Consider the following 17,233-nt stretch of genomic DNA (forward strand, 5'->3'; position numbering starts at 1 on the left):
AAAAAGTTAGAAATATTTGAAGGAAAAATGGAGACACATTGTCCAAAATTAAAAGGAAGACAAAATACCTCAGGTATAAAGGCTTTATATCAATCAGCTACAGCTGCAGCCTGAAAATCTCAGTAGCCTATAGCAAAGCATTTACTCCTCCCTGACAAGTATGCAGAATCACAAAAACAGCTTGACTATGTCCAGAGAAGCCCAGAATTAAAATTGTCTAGGTAATATCAACATTATGATGGGGTGTGTGTGTGTGTGTGTGTGTGTGTATACTTGTGAGACCAAAGGGTTATGAGAGTTAGAGGCATGATCTTTTACAAAATCAACAACTGTAACTATATATTTCTCTAAAACCTACCCTAGAAATACTGCCTTAATTGCGTGGATTTTAGTGTGTATTATTCTGCTGTTTGCAAAGACATGCTGTGTACTAACTTACTCCTTACCATCATAGCTAACCACAGCAAGTGTCTAGTACACATTGCATGGGTCTCAGGGCTGACTGCAGCTTGGCTGATTGTTGTCAAGCCTATTCACAGGGTTGCATGTTCACTTGAGCCTGTCTTTTCTAATAACAAGCCCCACAGATATTCCCCCCACCACATCCCATTGGGGTCAGTGTTGTGGCTGGACTGGCCTTTCTGGTACCATTATGACAGAGGGACACACCTCAGCAAAATCATCAGAGAACTATGAATAACAAGTTTTATTACTCACAAGTCCTGGAGGGCACGTGACACACCTGGTGGCCACACAGCAAGGTCTCAGAGAGACAGAGAGAGAGAGAGAGAGAGAACACGCACAGACCTGGGGCTCCACCTTCATTAGAGGCTGAGGGAGAGGTATCCAGGGTTTCATGGGTTCACTCTTTATTAACAAATTTAAAGCAAAACAGGGGAGGTGGAGAGGCACCTGGCTGGCTCAGCTGGAAGAGCATGTGACTCTTGATCTTGGCATTGTGAATTCTAGATTACTTCATAAATTAAAAAAAAACTTTAAAAAAAGGAACGGGAAATGGAGCATGGGAAGGGAGAAGTGGGGTCATTCACATGGTCAGATATCGAGGTCACTCAAGGCTCTCTGAAAGAAGGACCTTCATGGTGGGGTGGTCTGCTTCCTTATCTAGTTGTTTGCTAGTGGTTGTGTCTATAGCTGGCAGTGTTTATTTGAGATAGATGTCTTTGAAATGGATGCCTTGGCAACCAAAACTCAAGACAGGCACTCACATTACAATCAATAAGCTTAATGTCAGGCACTTATACTACCTGGTCTAGGAGGTGTGGTGGTGTGGCTCCACTTTAGGATGATGCAGCTGGGCTTGCTTTCATGTGGGCTCTGAACATTGTTCTGGGGCCTGGACTGGGTGTTCCTACATGACATATTCTCAGTCTATGTCCTAGGGCACCCCCTTACCTTGGAAAATGACCTGAGGACAAGTGGATAAAGGCAGTACATCTTCACATCTCACTATAATCCTGACATATGGTCACTTCTGCCTCCACTGCACAGGCCTAAACCAGTCATATGCCCAAATCCACCACAATGGATGGAGAAATAGATTCAATCCACTGTAGGGGGAGGTCCTGAGAAGGCAATGGGTGCAGATGAACCTTTCTTAAACAGGAAGGCTTGGAGGACTTCAGTGATGACTCAGTCTGTGAAACTTGGTTATATAATGCTAAATGAACAAATCTCAGTCCCAGGAGTCTTACATACACTGTGGTAGTTATCCTTTTACAAAGTACAAACCCAAGCAAAACTAGGCACGTCAGGTGTGCAAATAAAGGCAGGGATGATAAATATGAAATTCAGGTAAGGGTCACTTTGGGGGACACTGGGTATTGTGTATTAAAAAAGGAGCACATATTTTCAGATATTGATAACATTCTAGCTCTTGGTTTGGTCGACGGGTCGTGGGCTTTTCATTGCCTCATACAGCCACACATGGACCAATGCCAGGTGTGTCATGAACAAAGGAAAACATCATGCTTAAGCAAACTCTGGACAACTCCAGTTCATAAGCAAAGAAAAAGACAAGCAAACAAAAAACTCAAATGCACCATAGAGGCAGAGAAAGTCAAACAAGTGTTTTGGATTTGGTTAATTAGGAAATGGCTGATGGGCATTTAGTGGAGTTACTCTAGCAGCCAAGACTCAGTGGGCCCTGGTGTGGTGGGACTCCCTGTGCCAGAGACTCTCTGAAATGGACTCTCTCTCTGTTGGGCTGTGTCTCTGGGGTTGGTCCTTGACGATGGAGCCCAGTAAGGGCCTTGGGGTACCTCTCAATCTATATGGGCTCCACTCCTGAGGGGCCTCACCCACCCTATTTCCCTGTGTCATGGGAACCATCAGAGATAGGAAAAAGCTTGTCTCCATTTTACAGATATGGGTGTTGGCTTTCAGAGTTATTAGGTCCCTGGCCTGAGGGCTACTGTTGGGTAAAATAGAAGTGGAATGGAGATCCATGTGCCCTGATCCTTGCAGGCAGCTAGTAGTAGGTGGGAGTAGGTAGGGAGTAGGTGAAAGTAGGCAGGAATAGTAGCTGGGAGTAACTGGGAATAGATGGGAGTAGCTGGGAGAGGCACTTTAGATTTGGGTGGGGGCAATGACACTTGTGCTGAGATTTGCAGGTGTATGAACTACTGGATGGAGGTGAGGGATGAACATCCAACAGAGGCAACATCAAGCCCCAGCAAGGAGGCTGGGCCTGAGTATGGAGGCAGGGCTCTGTTTGGTCCTTGGTGAGGTGGGAGGGGCTATTAGAGATGTGGTTGAAGATGTGGGTGCACACAGCTAAAGTGTGATCAAGATGCCTTCACATTTGTTTTATAAAAAAAATTTTTATCTATGAAGAATTGGTTATTTAGTCTTTTGCATCCTGGTTCATGTGCACATTGATACACAAGAAACATAAATGCAGTACACTAGTTTTCAAACCGACTGTGCACTGAAACCCTAGAAACTTTAAAAAGTGATGATTTCCTCATCACTGGGCCCTCTCTGAAGATTGATTTTAATGGTGGGAGTGGCCTCGGTACTCCTTAAAACACCCTAAGTGCCTTTAACATGTAGCAAAATTTGAAAATCATTGATATGTTACTAGCACAGAATTAACAGTTTGGCAGTATATACTAACTTTTAATTTGAATAAAGCTTTTGCATCAATTTTCTATCTAGTCTTCTATTATACAGAAATAACTGTGTAATTTCATAAAGATATTGGAAAAGTATTGTCCACTACGGTACTGTTTGTAACAGCTGTAAATGAGAAACAAACCAAACAACCATCAACAGGCAGTCAGTTTAAATAAAATAGGGTATATTCACACTGCAATGTTTCACATATTTATGCCTGTCTATGATTTCCTATACATTGCCCCTTCTCATGGTCAAGAGCCCATCAGTCTTCTGGCTCTGAGACAAATGCCCACCTCTCTGCCCCTGCAGAAACTTGCTGGACATTGACTTGGGATTTTCACAAGAAGCAGAATATCTAAGAGCTCAGGGTTGCATGCACCCCTTCTGCTAAGACATGGTGTTGAGCATCAGGTGGGCTGAGTGACCCTCACCTTGGCAATTACAGCAGAATGAAGTGCTATTGGCCCAAACAGAGGGAGTCCAGAGGCCAAAATTTAGGAAGCTGGGGTCACTGCACAAGTGGGCAGGAAACTTCTGGGGGCCCCCACAACTTGCCTGTTGTATGTGAACTGCCTGCACTGAAAGACAGTGGCAGTGTCACAGGTGCTGGATTACATCACAAAGTGTGACATGCCTGCAAGGGCATGGACAGGGAAGAGTATCAGAAGTGAGGGAGACCCCTGACCAGGGCCTAGGCACAAACTGAGCACTAGAGAGCCAGGAGAACCACAGGCTGGGGCGTGGGCCATAGCCAACGGCAAAAGGAGGAGGGGGCAGTCACTGGGGGCAGCCAGCTGGAGAACACCTAGAGAGTTGGAGCCAGGAAACCTTGGAGCAGCAACATTTTTCACGGTCACATCTTACAGGCCTGAGGTACAAAAACAGGAGTGGGGGGTGAGGTGCACAAGGTAGTTGCTGGCATACCTGGGCCTAAGTGTTCTCCATGAACTGCAGACCACACCTGGGGTATAGAGGGCGGAAGGCTGGTGGCAGGGACTCTTTAACTGGCTTCTTGTAGGTTTATTTCCTTGGAGACAGGGATAGCCCTAAAGAGTGAACATAATGGCTCTTTCTTGAATGCAGCTGGGCTGATGCTATTGTAAGATCTTTGAATCTTTGGTGGCAGCAGAAATTGCACCCTACCTGCAGCTCCAGCCCTGAGAGGACGAGGAGGCTCACCTGTGTCCCTGGACGGAGGGACCATGACCACATCCTGGGGGTTCTGCTTCCACCTGATCACCATTTTGGTGGCCCTGGTGGCCAGCACAGATCCAGACAAGAATAAAGTCAAAGTGTTGAGGGAATTAAAAGTGATCAATGCCTCAAATGCCAACGTGAAGCAGTGTCTGTGGTTTGCCATGCAAGAATACAACAAAGAGAGTGAGGATAAGTACATCTTCCAGGTGATCAAGACAGTACAAACCCAGTTGCAGGTAAAGGTGTTCTCTCCCAATATGTATATTTGCTATGGTGGCACAGACTGAAGCCATACTGAAAGAATGGGCTTGCAAGAAAAACAATGATACATGAAAGTTCTAAATATGTGAGTGCTCAAGTACATACTCACTTGCATGTCGCTGTAACATCACTGCACTTTCTCTATATGCTTATAGTGTTGTTCTAAGTACTTTATGTGTATTTATTCATTTAGACTCTAAACTGCAAATCAAATGTCCATGATTTGCATTTGCTAGTATTGGGAGACAAATTGAGTGCCATGAATATTTTGCAATAATGCTGCTGAAGGCAACATTTCAATCTAAACACATAGCGTGCATTGTGGGGTTGAAAAGAGACATGTGGAACTATTCAATATGTAAGTAATAAAGTCCTTCCTCCTATATTCTATAATTATTTGAATCCAACATTCATTTAGTGGAAGTACAGACATTCTGATTTAGTGGTCAGAAAAATGTATCCCTCCTCACATGACTATGCATGGTCCAAATGCTAGGAAGCATTGCTTACTTGGATTCCATTGAGGGTGACTTGAAACACATGGCCTTGGGGCACCTGGATGGCTCAGTCAGTTGAGTGTCCAGCTTCAGCTCAGGTCATGATCTCACGGTTTGTGAGTTCGAGCCCTGCGTCGGGCTCTGTGCTGACAGCTCAGAGCCTGGAGCCTACTTCCAATTCGGCGTCTCCCTCTCTCTCTGCTCCTACCCCACTCATGCTCTGTCTCTCTCTCTCTCAAAAATAAATAAACATTAAAAAAAAGAAACACATGGCCTTGCCTGCCATGGTTGAGAAAAATCCCCCAAAGCTGGAATTCATCTGACTGTATCATCCTCAGTCTGTGGGTTGATGCTGTGGCTTGTAATTCCACCGTGAAACTTTTGGAAATGAATTTTAAAGATACTTACCAGAGACGTCATTGTTGGCTGAGTTTACTTCATTTTTTATATTCTCCATATGCCATGTTAATTTGCAGGAACTGAGCCAGTTTCTCTGTTGGTACTTCTGGCCCTGTCTCTTTGGGACCATGTGAGCCACCAGCCTATATCTCCAGTACACTATGCTGATAGCACTCTGTTTATTGACTGGGTACACTGCATAATTCACCAGGGCACTCCTGCAGCCCTTTGAAATAGAGAATGGATTCTGACTCTTGTAGCTTCCCCAGGCCCCATAACAGTTGTCTTTCTTTGATATCCATGTAGCACATGCATTCAGCAAGTTTCTCTCAGCCACTTCTATGCTAACTGCTATAGATGGGGAGGTGAGATGGACAGAAATAATCACATTCCCAGGGAGCCAGCATTCCAGTCAGAAAGAAACAGCACTAAACCTGGAATGAAAGCTGGGGCATCTGACCTGGTGACGTGGTACCTAGGGGTCTGGGGTCAGGGGAAGGCTTCCTCGAACAGACTCTCACCTGAGGAGCTTGTAAATATCCTACTGTACCTGCTGCATCATCACCAATTTAATGAAGATCCATGTGTGAGACCTAGGTCTCAATAGGTATTAAAACCTTCCAAGTGATCCCAATACACAGTCAAGGCTGAGAACCACCTCCCTAGGGTGTGTTTTTGAAGCTAAACCTGAGGGCAGACTAGGAGGGAATCAGGTGAAGGATGCTGGTGGGAAGTGTTTCTGTTTGGGTTTGCCACAGCAGATGCTAGTGCTAGAAGTCAAGTGCAAGTGGTTTATTTGGGAGGCCATCCTGGGAAGCACCAGGAGGTTGGAGGGGAAGGGAGGTGGGGGAAGTGGTCAGTACAGACAGAGTTACTATGCAGGTGACCACATTGGCCTCTGGGCTTGGTCTTCCTGGGGCTTCAGGAGAGGGTGCATAGCCTGCCTTGGAGTTGAGCCACACTATAAGATAGGAGCTTGGTTGCTTACGTATCAATTCCTGTCTGTCATTGGCTACGAACTACTCTTGGCTTCTCCTGTTGGTCAGGAAGCCTCCAGGCAGGGAACCCTGGGAAGTGACAGTGTGTTTTGGGAACAGCAAGGTAAGGGCCATGGGCACTACTCACAGCATCTGCTGCAGGACAGGAGCAGGGGGGATGGTGGGAAGGTGCACAGGGGTTGGGAAGATCAATCAGGCATAGAAGGCTGCCATTGGGAAGGAGCATGGCCCACTTCAGCAACTCAAAGGAGCCAGTGTGACTGGTAGGGACCAGACCATGCAGGGTCTTGAAAGCCATGGGCAAAATCTTTTATTCTATCTTAGGAATGCTGAGATGCCAAATAAACATTAGGTCAGGGAGTTCTAGGGATCCATGTGATTAGACTGTTTTTTTTTTTAAGTTTATTTATTTATTTTGAGAGAGAGTATGTGCACAACTTGCAAGAGTGGGGGAGGGGCAGAGAGAGAGAGAGAGAGAGAGAGAGAGAAAGAGAGAATCCTAAGCAGGCTCTACCCTGACAGCATGGTGATTATCTTGACTGATAATTGGATAGTCACTTAATTCCTCTGCTTAGTTTCCTTCCCTGAAAACATTGGTAGTGACAGCCTCACTGTAGGGGGTTAGTGTGTGGGCATGTACCAAGCCCCAAGAACAGTGTTATGCAGGGAGCAAGCACTCCGTGAGCGTTAGCAAGTGTTAGGGCTGGATAAGAAGTGCTGTGGGTGTTTGGGTTTGCCTCCATGGTATTTTTGAGGTTCCCTAAGGACCAACTTCATTCTCAAACCAGCAGCTATTGATGTTATCTAACCAGCTTCTCCCATGCAGGCTAAAGTCACCTTGTTAATTCTTTGAAATGTAACTAAAATTTAATACCACTTTATTAAAGGCTGCAGATAGCAATGAAGAAAGACACTTCTTTTTTCCTTCTACTATAATCTTTTAAAATCAGATGAAAGTTGATTTAAACGGGAATAATGAGTAGCTTTAACCAGAGTCAGTCATTAATGAGTTCAGTAACTACTGATGCCTTGCTGTAGACCTACTGTTTGTCTGCTTACTAAACACTCAACAGAGAACAATATGACAAAATCCAACCAGCATGACACTTTTAAGGGTTGCTTCCTAAGGTGGGGGGAAGCCCTCCAAAGCAGGAGATGTCATCAGAAAACAGACTATGAAGGGAGGTGTGGGAAAGGAATCAGGGAGGGGCATCCAGTGTGGCCACAGGGCCTGTCCTCCTATCTGTTCAGTGTGAACCTGTAACATTTTGGGCTCAGGAGAGCTGATGGTTCTGGTGACTCATCCTTCTCCCCCATCTCATGAAGCATGCCCTGGACTTTGGGACAGAAATAGAATTAGAAAGTCTTGCCTTCAAGGAGGCCCTACACTGAAAAGGAGACTTTTCCCTGAGCATACAGCTCCAGGCAGTGGTTTCCAATGTCTAACTGGTATCAGCATGCAAAGGAATCTAGGCAGTGGATGTCATAGACCTTCCTCTAAAGATATGTTTGAGAGAGAAGGGGTAGGGAGTAGGAGATAGGGAGAGAGGATGAGGGGGAGAGCATTTTTTAAAGTTTTTTTTTGGCTAAAACTTTAACAAAGTAAAATAAGGTTTTTTTTTAATAAAATTGCACAATTGCTAATTGACAGGTCACAGATCGTTTGGAATACTTTATTGATGTTGAAATTGCCCGCAGCAATTGCAGAAAGCTTTCAAATGGTACTGAAAACTGTGTCATTCAAGAGAACACCAAACTGGAAAAGGTAGGTGACTAACATTCTGTGATGGTCTTGGCTGCTCTGAGCCCTAGTAAGAAGAACTTGGGGTGCACACACCCTCTCTCTAAGGTCTGGATCGCTCCCCAAGTTTTTGTCTAGAGATGGGCAACCTTGTGACTTTTAAAGCAGAGGCAACAGAGTGATGGAATGTGGTGGATCCCTCTGAGTCTTTCCCCACCCCTCATCCTAGGGACAGAATTCTGTCAGGGTCATTCTTATTGTGAAAGCTTCATCAACTCTGGCCTCCTGGTGCAAAAAAACTTTCCAACACATGTTCACTGAAAGTCTATCCTCTTTGACCAAGATGAGCAACCTAACCATTGGTGGCCCCACAGTTGCTCATCCTTGTGAAGGCACAAAAGGAAACCTGTTCATTCACTTAGCTACTCACCAAAGCTTACTTTGCACCAGGTGCTATTTTGGGTGCTGAAGATTAAGCAGTGACTAGGCCAGACAGTGTTCCCATCCTTCCAGACCTACAGTTGATTCTTGCCAGGGTCAGCCATGATTTCCAGGAAGGTCATAGAAGAGCCCAAAGATCCCCACCAACGGGCTGACCTGACTCAGGAGCTTTTAGCATCAAGCCTGTATTTCTGATCTCAGAGGTGGGGAGAGCCCCAGATTCATGCAAGAGATTGGTGAAGGCCCCAGACTTTCTGCAGGTTTGACCAAGAGGTGTGTCTTTGCCTTTGTTTACACCAGTGGTTCTTTAAGTGAGCAGGCACCAGAATCACCTGGAAGCCTCGATAAACCCAGAAGACTGGGTCTTACTTGCAGAGTTTTGGATTCAGTATGTCTTCAGTAGGTCTGGAGTGGGATCCCAACATTTACATTCTTAACAAGTTTCCAGCCGCTGCTGCTGCTGCTGGCTGTGGGACCATACTTGGAGAACCACTATTTCATGTAGCCATGGAACAGGAAATTGCAAGGGCCCATTAACAAAGTGTACTTCTGCTATGTCTCACTAAAGCTGACACTGTATGCTCAAACTGAACAAATCCAATCATTTCCAGTTAATAGTAGACACCTATCAGGGCAAACATTTAAACAGGGAGTATGTCTTCATGCCATCTGGCTTTTATGTTACTTTTCTTTATCTTTTACTGTTAGTAGAAGTATGGATGATTCAAATTTATATTCTCTACAGAGCCCATTAGGATTATAGAAAAGTTGTTCCTTTTTTACCTGTTTATAGAAAATCTTAGAATTAAGGAGAATTGTCCTCAAGGAGCTCACTTATTTTATCTAAAGCTTCCATGGACCATCCCAAATTTTAAGGTGCATGTTTTTAAGCACACACATTTGTCAATAATGAAAACTATTTTTTTTCCAAGTCTTTGGAATAACACTGAAGAATAGTAATGCTGGGAAGTTTTTCTTATTCCTGGTTTTGATTACGGTGCTTTCAGTATTTATATCTTATTTTAAATATTATACCAAGTGCTGATTTCTGGAATTCTTCCAATTCCTTCTGCCAAGAGTTTTTTTTTTTTTTGAATTAAGAATGTTTCATCTATCAATTATTCTTTCAGTGTCTACCAAGTATATTGAATAATTGTTCTTCTTTGATCCATTAGTGTAATAAAATAATGAATTCACTAATAGTCATTCTTACATGTCTAGAATATGGCCTTTTTTGAAGGGGACTTTATAGCTTGGATTGTCAGTGGTTTGTTCTCCTCCATGTTGACTGACTGCAGGTTGTTCAAAGTGGTGACAATTACATAGGTAACTGATATATAAGCTTGTTCAGGGAATCTCTACCTTCATTAAGTCTTCTGGACAATTGCACATGAATATGGCATGGCACACTCCTTATTCCTTTGACCCAGACAGCTTTGCTGAGCTTGGTGTCAATATGCACATTCATCTCTTTCACGTCAAATTTGTAGCTCTCTCTGAATTTTCTGGGGGCACACTTCTTGAAGGTCACTCCATAGATGTTTTATGAACATGGATTGTGTATTCTCTGGTCACATCATTGATGCCAGAACAGTCTTTCTTCTTACTGCCTTTCTTTGTGGGAGCCATTCTGTTAGGCCCAGTTTGGAAATGAAGAGCATGATGGATTGTCTGCCTTTGTCTTTTAGAACATGGTGGGATTTGGGGGTGGGGGGAGGAGTTAAGATGGTGAAGTAAAGGGGACTGGGATTTTCCTTGTCCCTCAAACATAGCTGTATTGAGATCACATCACCTGGAACACCAGGAAATAGATCTGCAGAGTGGCAGAAGAATCTCCACAGTTGGACAGCTTGGCAGGGTCAAGGTGTGTGTGTATGTGAGTTGGGGGAGATAAAACAGAAAACTTATGAAGGAGAGGGAACCCTTTCTGTGGAGACACAAAAGGGAGAGAGAGAGGGGTTGTGAAAGTGTGGCATTGAGTTAGCACAAGAAGAAAACCTCTTTGGGCCATACACCAGGGAGCGAGAAGTACCGAGTGTACTAGTTCTTTTTTGCAAACAGCCTTTAGGACTGTTTCAAAATTCCAAGGTTTTGAAAGTGTGTGACTTTTTCCAGAGTGGATCCATGGCATGTGCTCCTGGGGAGGAGGGAGCTAGCCCTGGAGTACATAGTGTGGATCAGCAATCTCCGGGGTGCACGGGAGAGAACAGTCTCCTTCCTGGAGTGCTTTGGCAAGAGGCTTTATTGTCTCCCTAAGGACAGAACCCCTGCAGATGCCAGCCAAAGGCCTTTCATCAGCAGGGTGGAAAGCCTCTACTCCAGAGGAGGGGCACAGGTCTGCACTATGCCAGGTCCTTTAAGACTTCAGGTTTTGAATCCCAGCTGAATGCCAAGGACAAGCTGCAGGAGAATTGTGGCACAGGGCAAGCTCACTGCCCTTGCTATTTTTTGAAGGCTACCTGAAGAGCAGGATTGAGACACCTGGTCTGGGAAGGAGAGATTGGGATGATGCCATTTTCCCCCCAACATCAGCAGGGTGGGACTTCGTAGAGCAGCACAGTGGCCCCCGGTGGAGGCAAGACACCAAACACTGCTTCTCTGTGCCTGACTAATGCTGATTTATTGGGTCAAGACTGAACCAAAGCAGCTGGCCTCTCCTCCAGACCAGCAGAGCCACCAGCCCCAGGCACCAACAGGCAACTCTTTCTTTTCTCCCTTTCTTTCCTCCATCTTCTTTTTTTCTCTTGGAGTCAGGCTCATAGTTTCTGACTTTTTTTGTCATTTCTTATTTTATATATAAGAAAATTTTTAATATATTATATATATAATTTTATATATTATACATAGGCTATATATTATATATAATATGATATATTATATATAAATTATATATAATACATATAATACATATACATAGTACATATAATACATATATAATATTATATATAATATTATATATAATACATATATATGTATATATACATATATAATATTATATATATATATATATCTCAGTCTTTTCTATTCTTTTCCATCTTTTCTATTTTCTTCTGCCTTTTTTCTTCCCTTCTCTTTCCCTGAAATCAGTCATAGCTTTTTGATTCTCTGTTTGGTTTTCTTTTCTCCTCTTTCCTTTTTCTGTTTTTATGGGATCAGCCTCACTCTTATTATCCAGAGTTACTTCAACAAATCAAAGCACACCCTAGTTAAAGGTCCAAATACTCCACCACTGCAAGTAAGGAGGAACTGTCCAGAGGACTGACCAGTGGGATAGAGTAGCCAAAACACAACAGCAGAGTGCACACAGTATACACCAGAAACACTTCTGGAGTGCCAGGCCCTGAACAGAGTATGACCCCTTTTTAATACAGTAGTACTCTCAGGTGCAGGACACATAACAAGCTTTTTAAAAATGCCAAAGACAGAAACTTAGCCCAAATGGCAAGACAGAGGAATTATCCCTCAAAGAAAAGTCAAGAAGAAATAACAGCCAAATTATTGCTCATATAACTGAATAAGAATTTAAAGCAACAGTCATAAAACAACATATTGGCTTGAGAAAAGCATTGAATGCACCAGAGAAACCCTTGCTGCAGAGATCAAAGACCTAAGAACTAGTCAGGATGAATTAAAAAAAATGCTTTAACGTGAGATGAAAAATAAACTAGATACAGTGACAATGAGGACTGAAGAAGAAGAAGAGAGAATAGATGAAATAGAAAATATGGAAAATAATGAAGCTGAAAAAAAGAGGGAAAGGAAATTACTAGATCATGAGGGGAGAATTAGAGAACTAAGTGATTCCATGAAGCAAAACAACATCTATATCATAGGAGTCCTAGAAGAAGAAGAGGGAGAAAAAGGGACAAAAGGTTTATTTGAACAAATTGTAGCTGAGAACCTCCCTAATCTGGGGAAGAAAACAGGCACCAAGTCCAAGAGACATAGAGAACTCCCTTCAAAATCAATAGAATATGGTGAGATTCAACATGCTACTTTTTTATTTGGGAATTTTGATTATATATACATTAAGTACTCTTAAAACTTCCCTAATGTTAAAAAATCAGGGGTGCTTGGCTGGCTTAATTGGTAGAGTGTGTGACTCTCGATCTTGGGTTGTGGATTTGAGGCCCTCATTGGGTGTAGAGATTACTTAAAAAAAAAAAGAATCACTTGCAGCATGTGGTGAACACACACACACACACACACACACACACACACACACAGACACATTCCATGACCTCATCCCAAACCTACTGAATCAGAATTTTCAGATACAGACACTCCACATATTTCATATCACTGGGAATTTGTGAGAAACAGTGCATCAGGGACATTAAATATTTAATATGTAACTGCCTTTAATTTGCTAGTATTTTGTTTTAAGATTTTTGTTTTAGATACATTTGAGCTTTTTAGCATTTATTTTCGAGAGAGACAGAGAGCATGAGTGAGGGAGGAGCAGAGAGAGAGAGGGAGACACAGAATCTGAAGTAGGCTCTAGGCTCTGAGCTGTCAGCACAGAGCCCACAAACCGTGAGATCATGACCTGAGCTGAAGTTGGATGCCCAATTGACTGAGCCACCCAGGCACCCCTCCATTATATATTTTTTAATTAAAAACATTTTAAAATTTAAATTCAAGTTAACATACTAACTGTAGTCTTGGCTTCAGGAGTAGAACCCAGTGATTCATCTCTTACATATGACACCCAGTGTTCATTCTGAAAAGGTACCTTCCTTAAGGCCCATCACCCATTTAACCCATCTTCCCACCCAACACCCCTCCAGCAACCCTCAGCTTTTCTCTTTATTTAAGAGCTATATTTTAGTTTCAGGATTTTTCTGGTCTGGAATAATAAGAATGAAGGCTCTCCATCTTTTTTGTGTGTGTTGTGATCAATTTAGAGATCATGGGAGCTTTTGGTTCCCAAGATTTGGTATAATTTGTCTATAAGCCATCTTGGTTTGATATTTTTTGTCTGGGTTTCTGGGGGAAAAGGCCTCTTTAGTCCTTCTTTGCATGTGTCCAATATTCAGCAGACACCAAGCTTCCCTTCTCTGACTCCTAACAGCTCATTGGGAATACTTCAATGCTTCCAGGTATTTAGGATGCTCTTTGCTGTTTTTCCAGGATTTCTATATATGTATGATCTCTGTCTATCTATCATCTATCTATCTATCTATCTATCTTCTATCTATCATCTGTAATCTGTCTATATATCTACTTATCTATCCATCCACCCATTGATCTATCACACACACATAGAATATTCATTTATTTCAATAGTATTTTGAAATGGAGAGAAGAGGGGCACCTGGGTGGCTCAGTCGGTTAAGCGTCTGACTCCGGCTCAGGTCATGATCTCATGGTTTGTGAGTTCGAGCCCCGCGTCAGGCTCTGTGCTGGCACCTCAGAGCCTGGAGTCTGTTTCGGATTCTGTGTCTCCCTCTCTCTCTGGCCCTTCCTCTCTCTCTCTCTCTCTCTCTCAAAAGTAAATAAACATTAAAAAAATTTTGAAATGGAGAGAAGAGCTCTTTGGAATAAAAGATGGTAAGTGCTAGAAACCCTTTAAACTGGTCTTGTTTAAAGACAATGTCTTGTAAAAGACATTATTTAATTAAGATAATATATGTTAGTTTATATCTGACATAAAATTGCTTTATTTACATTGTGGAAAATATTAAAGGGAATTAAAATCAATTTTATATCTTATCTCCCAGAAAAACACCATGATTCTTAGTATTTGCTCTGTATCCATGGTTGGTTTGGGAACAGAGACCCTTCCAGGTATCTGCTGTTGGTTAGAAACATCTAGCAGATTCCTGGGAGCATTCCTTGATGGCTGGTGACCTATTGTCTAGCATATTCCTAAGCTAACACCTAGCAACAGGACATTTTTTTTTCTTTTTGGCATTACTGATTTTGTTGTGGTTGTGGTCTTTTTCAGAAAGTAATGTGTAGTTTTTTGGTCGGAGCACTCCCCTGGAATGGTGAATTCACGGTGATGAAGAAGCAGTGTGTGGATGCTTAGGGGGTTCTGGAACTCGCCCCTACCACCATCTCTACCTTTCTCTGTAAAGAGAAAAATGGCATGTACTGGTATTACCATTGTGGTTTCCTCATGCATGCCTCTCTGCTTGTTTTGTTTCCTAGTTTCCTAGTTTCTTATTAGGTGATGACAAAAGATGGGTATGTCCAATTCTTTTTTTTTTTTTTTGCCTCAAGGGAGGCCCCTTGACTTTGGCCAGCTTGGTGGCTCACCACCAGGAATAAGTTTGTCCCTGACTACAAAGTTTGGAGTGAAGTATGATTCCACTCTCACTGCAAGTCTGAGGAGGGATCCCTTTTTGATTAGGTAACAACTCCTTCCAGAGGTCTTAAGCCAGTGGGTGTTAACTCAGCAGGTTCCTTCTGGATACCTCCTTTAACCTGAGGCTCCTTCCTCCTGAGGGTCCTGAGCCCACAGGTCACCTGGGTTGGGAGAACCTCTTTGGAGGAACAGTCTTTCCCTTCAGGGTCTCTGTGAAGTAGGGAATGTGTGTTTCTTCTCATGTAAATGTCAACAGTGGTCATACAGAGAGAGGGGGAGGGCAATAATGCCTTCATAATAGGCTGCATTGTTGTTGTTGTTGCTGTTGTTGTGTGTGTGTAGAGATAGAGAGAGACTGAGAAAGAGGGAGGGAGGGAAAGAGAGAGAGAGAGATGATTGGGAATGTGGAGAAGGAAATAGGAAAACAGGGATGATAGCAGGAGATGAAATTCTCTTGAAGAAAATCATCATTAAAAATAAGTCTGTCTAGGGGTTCATGGGTAGGCTCAGTTGGCTAAGCATCTAACTCTTGATTTCAGCTCAGGGTATGATCTCACAATTGTGAGATTGAACTCTGCATCAGGCTCTGTGCTGCGCATGGAGCCTGCTTGGGATTCTCTCTCTCCCTCTGCTCCTCACCTGCTTGTGCTCCCTTTCTCAGAATAAATAAATAAACTTAAACAAGTCTGTCCAATGGGGAATTATTTAATGGGTACTGAGCTTTGCAAGATGAAAGGGTTGTGGAGATTAATTACAGAATAGGGTGAATATACTTAATACTACTGAACTGCACATTTAAAAAGGGTTAAGATGGTTGGGGCACCTGGGTGGCTCAGTTGGTTAAGCATCTGACTCTTGATTTCTGCTCAGTATATGATCTCAGAGTTCATGAGATTGAAAGCCCCACATGCAGCCCCACATAGGGTTCTGCGCTGATAGCACTGAGCCTGTTTGAGATTCTCTCTCTTCCTCTCTGCCCCTCCTCTGCTTGTGCTCTCTCTCTCACACTCTCTTTCAAAACAAATAAACTTTAAAAAAATGGTTAATATGGTAGATTTTATGTGTACTTACCATGATTAACATTTTTAAAAAATAAGTAGATATGGCTGTTTTAACTGTGGTGTTGGGTGTGATTCCAGAGGCCAAATAAATTTCAAATGTGCACATGCACCGGCCAGGCTTCACATCACAGGGCCTGGCAAGTGGTAGGGATTGCAGTATTTCTGCCCCAGAGTGAAAGAGGCCATGAAACTCAAAGGCCATTCCTTTTGTCTCTAGTCCCTGTGTTTTACCTAATGGATGTTTCACATGTGAGAAAACATACCATTTGGAGTGGCATGGGACAAGTGACATTCACCTTGCAAAGACCTTGCTCTTCCTCTGGCTGTCTCTGCTCTCCCCTCATCAGGCCCCCATGGTTCTCTTCCAGGCACACCCACCTCCATGCCCACTTTTCCCTGAGGAAGTGCTGCCCTGCTTTCTCTTCCCCTTCTCAATATCCTTATTAGGGTTTGGATCTTAAACATATTTTTGCATTACTTGGATTTACTTATTACAGGACATACTTATTATAGGACCGTACTTATCCTGATTAAAAAGGGTTCTTTCCTTTAGGCCAGGAGATCTCCATCAAAAATCCCTCCCACTCCCACCCCTCCACCTTGGATACACTGATGGAACACCCCATATGAGAGCAGCAGACCCAGCACCCAGTTTTGGGGGGCTTGCAGGACGGGTCAGCTTACAGCTTTGTGGGTCTCTGCTGTTTGTAGAACAGTGTAAGTACATGTAAGTATCTTAGGAAAGACTGTTTTTGGAACAACATTGTGGAATTGTCTTTTCTTATGGGCAGGTGGGCAAGAAGCACAGGGAATCAAACATCTGGAGTAAGCAGGACCAGAGACGTGCTTTGTGTGCACATGTGCTTATGTGCAGGGGTCTATTTCTAAGTATATTTTAACTGACATTAAAGTTTTATTTAATTTAACCTCATCTCTTTTCAACCTATCTCTGCAAATCTCTTTTATTTCCTCTCTTTAAACATTAAATAAAATGCAAGGCTTTCCTTTGCTGGATTTCATGTCCTTTTTGCTAAGATGTTATTATTGTGCTCTCTCTCTCTCTCTCCAACACACACACACACACACACACACACACACACACACACACACTTTCACTTCCCCTGTGGAGGAGGAGAGGAGTCTCCCAAGCTAGTGTCTGAAGTCTCCACTAGGTTCTACTAAAACTC

The 17,233-nt window shown here is 43.1% G+C and overlaps 1 protein-coding gene across 2 annotated transcripts; it reads left to right on the top strand.

The window, feature by feature from the left end:
• Positions 1-721: 721 nt before the first annotated feature.
• Positions 722-15,994, top strand: CST8 (cystatin 8). Of its 2 annotated transcripts, none has more exons than XM_015061683.3 (4): positions 722-842; positions 4,222-4,571; positions 8,142-8,255; positions 14,623-15,993. In XM_015061683.3, the coding sequence occupies exons 2-4, from the start codon at positions 4,341-4,343 to the stop codon at positions 14,704-14,706; spliced, it is 429 nt and encodes a 142-aa protein (XP_014917169.2). In that variant the 5' UTR covers positions 722-842; positions 4,222-4,340; the 3' UTR covers positions 14,707-15,993. The 2 variants fall into 2 exon arrangements, with proteins under 2 accessions (XP_014917169.2, XP_053056293.1); XM_053200318.1 differs by lacking the exon at positions 722-842 and adding an exon at positions 3,781-4,011 and having other exon boundaries at positions 14,623-15,994.
• Positions 15,995-17,233: the final 1,239 nt, after the last annotated feature.

This window comes from Acinonyx jubatus, chromosome A3 (assembly GCF_027475565.1).
Source record: "Acinonyx jubatus isolate Ajub_Pintada_27869175 chromosome A3, VMU_Ajub_asm_v1.0, whole genome shotgun sequence".
Classification (NCBI taxonomy): Eukaryota; Metazoa; Chordata; class Mammalia; order Carnivora; family Felidae; genus Acinonyx; species Acinonyx jubatus.

Coding starts and splice junctions, on each gene's coding strand:
- CST8 (XM_015061683.3), top strand. CDS start 4,341: ATGACCACATCCTGGGGGTTCTGCTTCCACCTGATCACCATTTTGGTG. Junction 4,572..8,141: donor CAGTACAAACCCAGTTGCAG/GTAAAGGTGTTC, acceptor GCTAATTGACAG/GTCACAGATCGTTTGGAATA. Junction 8,256..14,622: donor AGAACACCAAACTGGAAAAG/GTAGGTGACTAA, acceptor GGTCTTTTTCAG/AAAGTAATGTGTAGTTTTTT.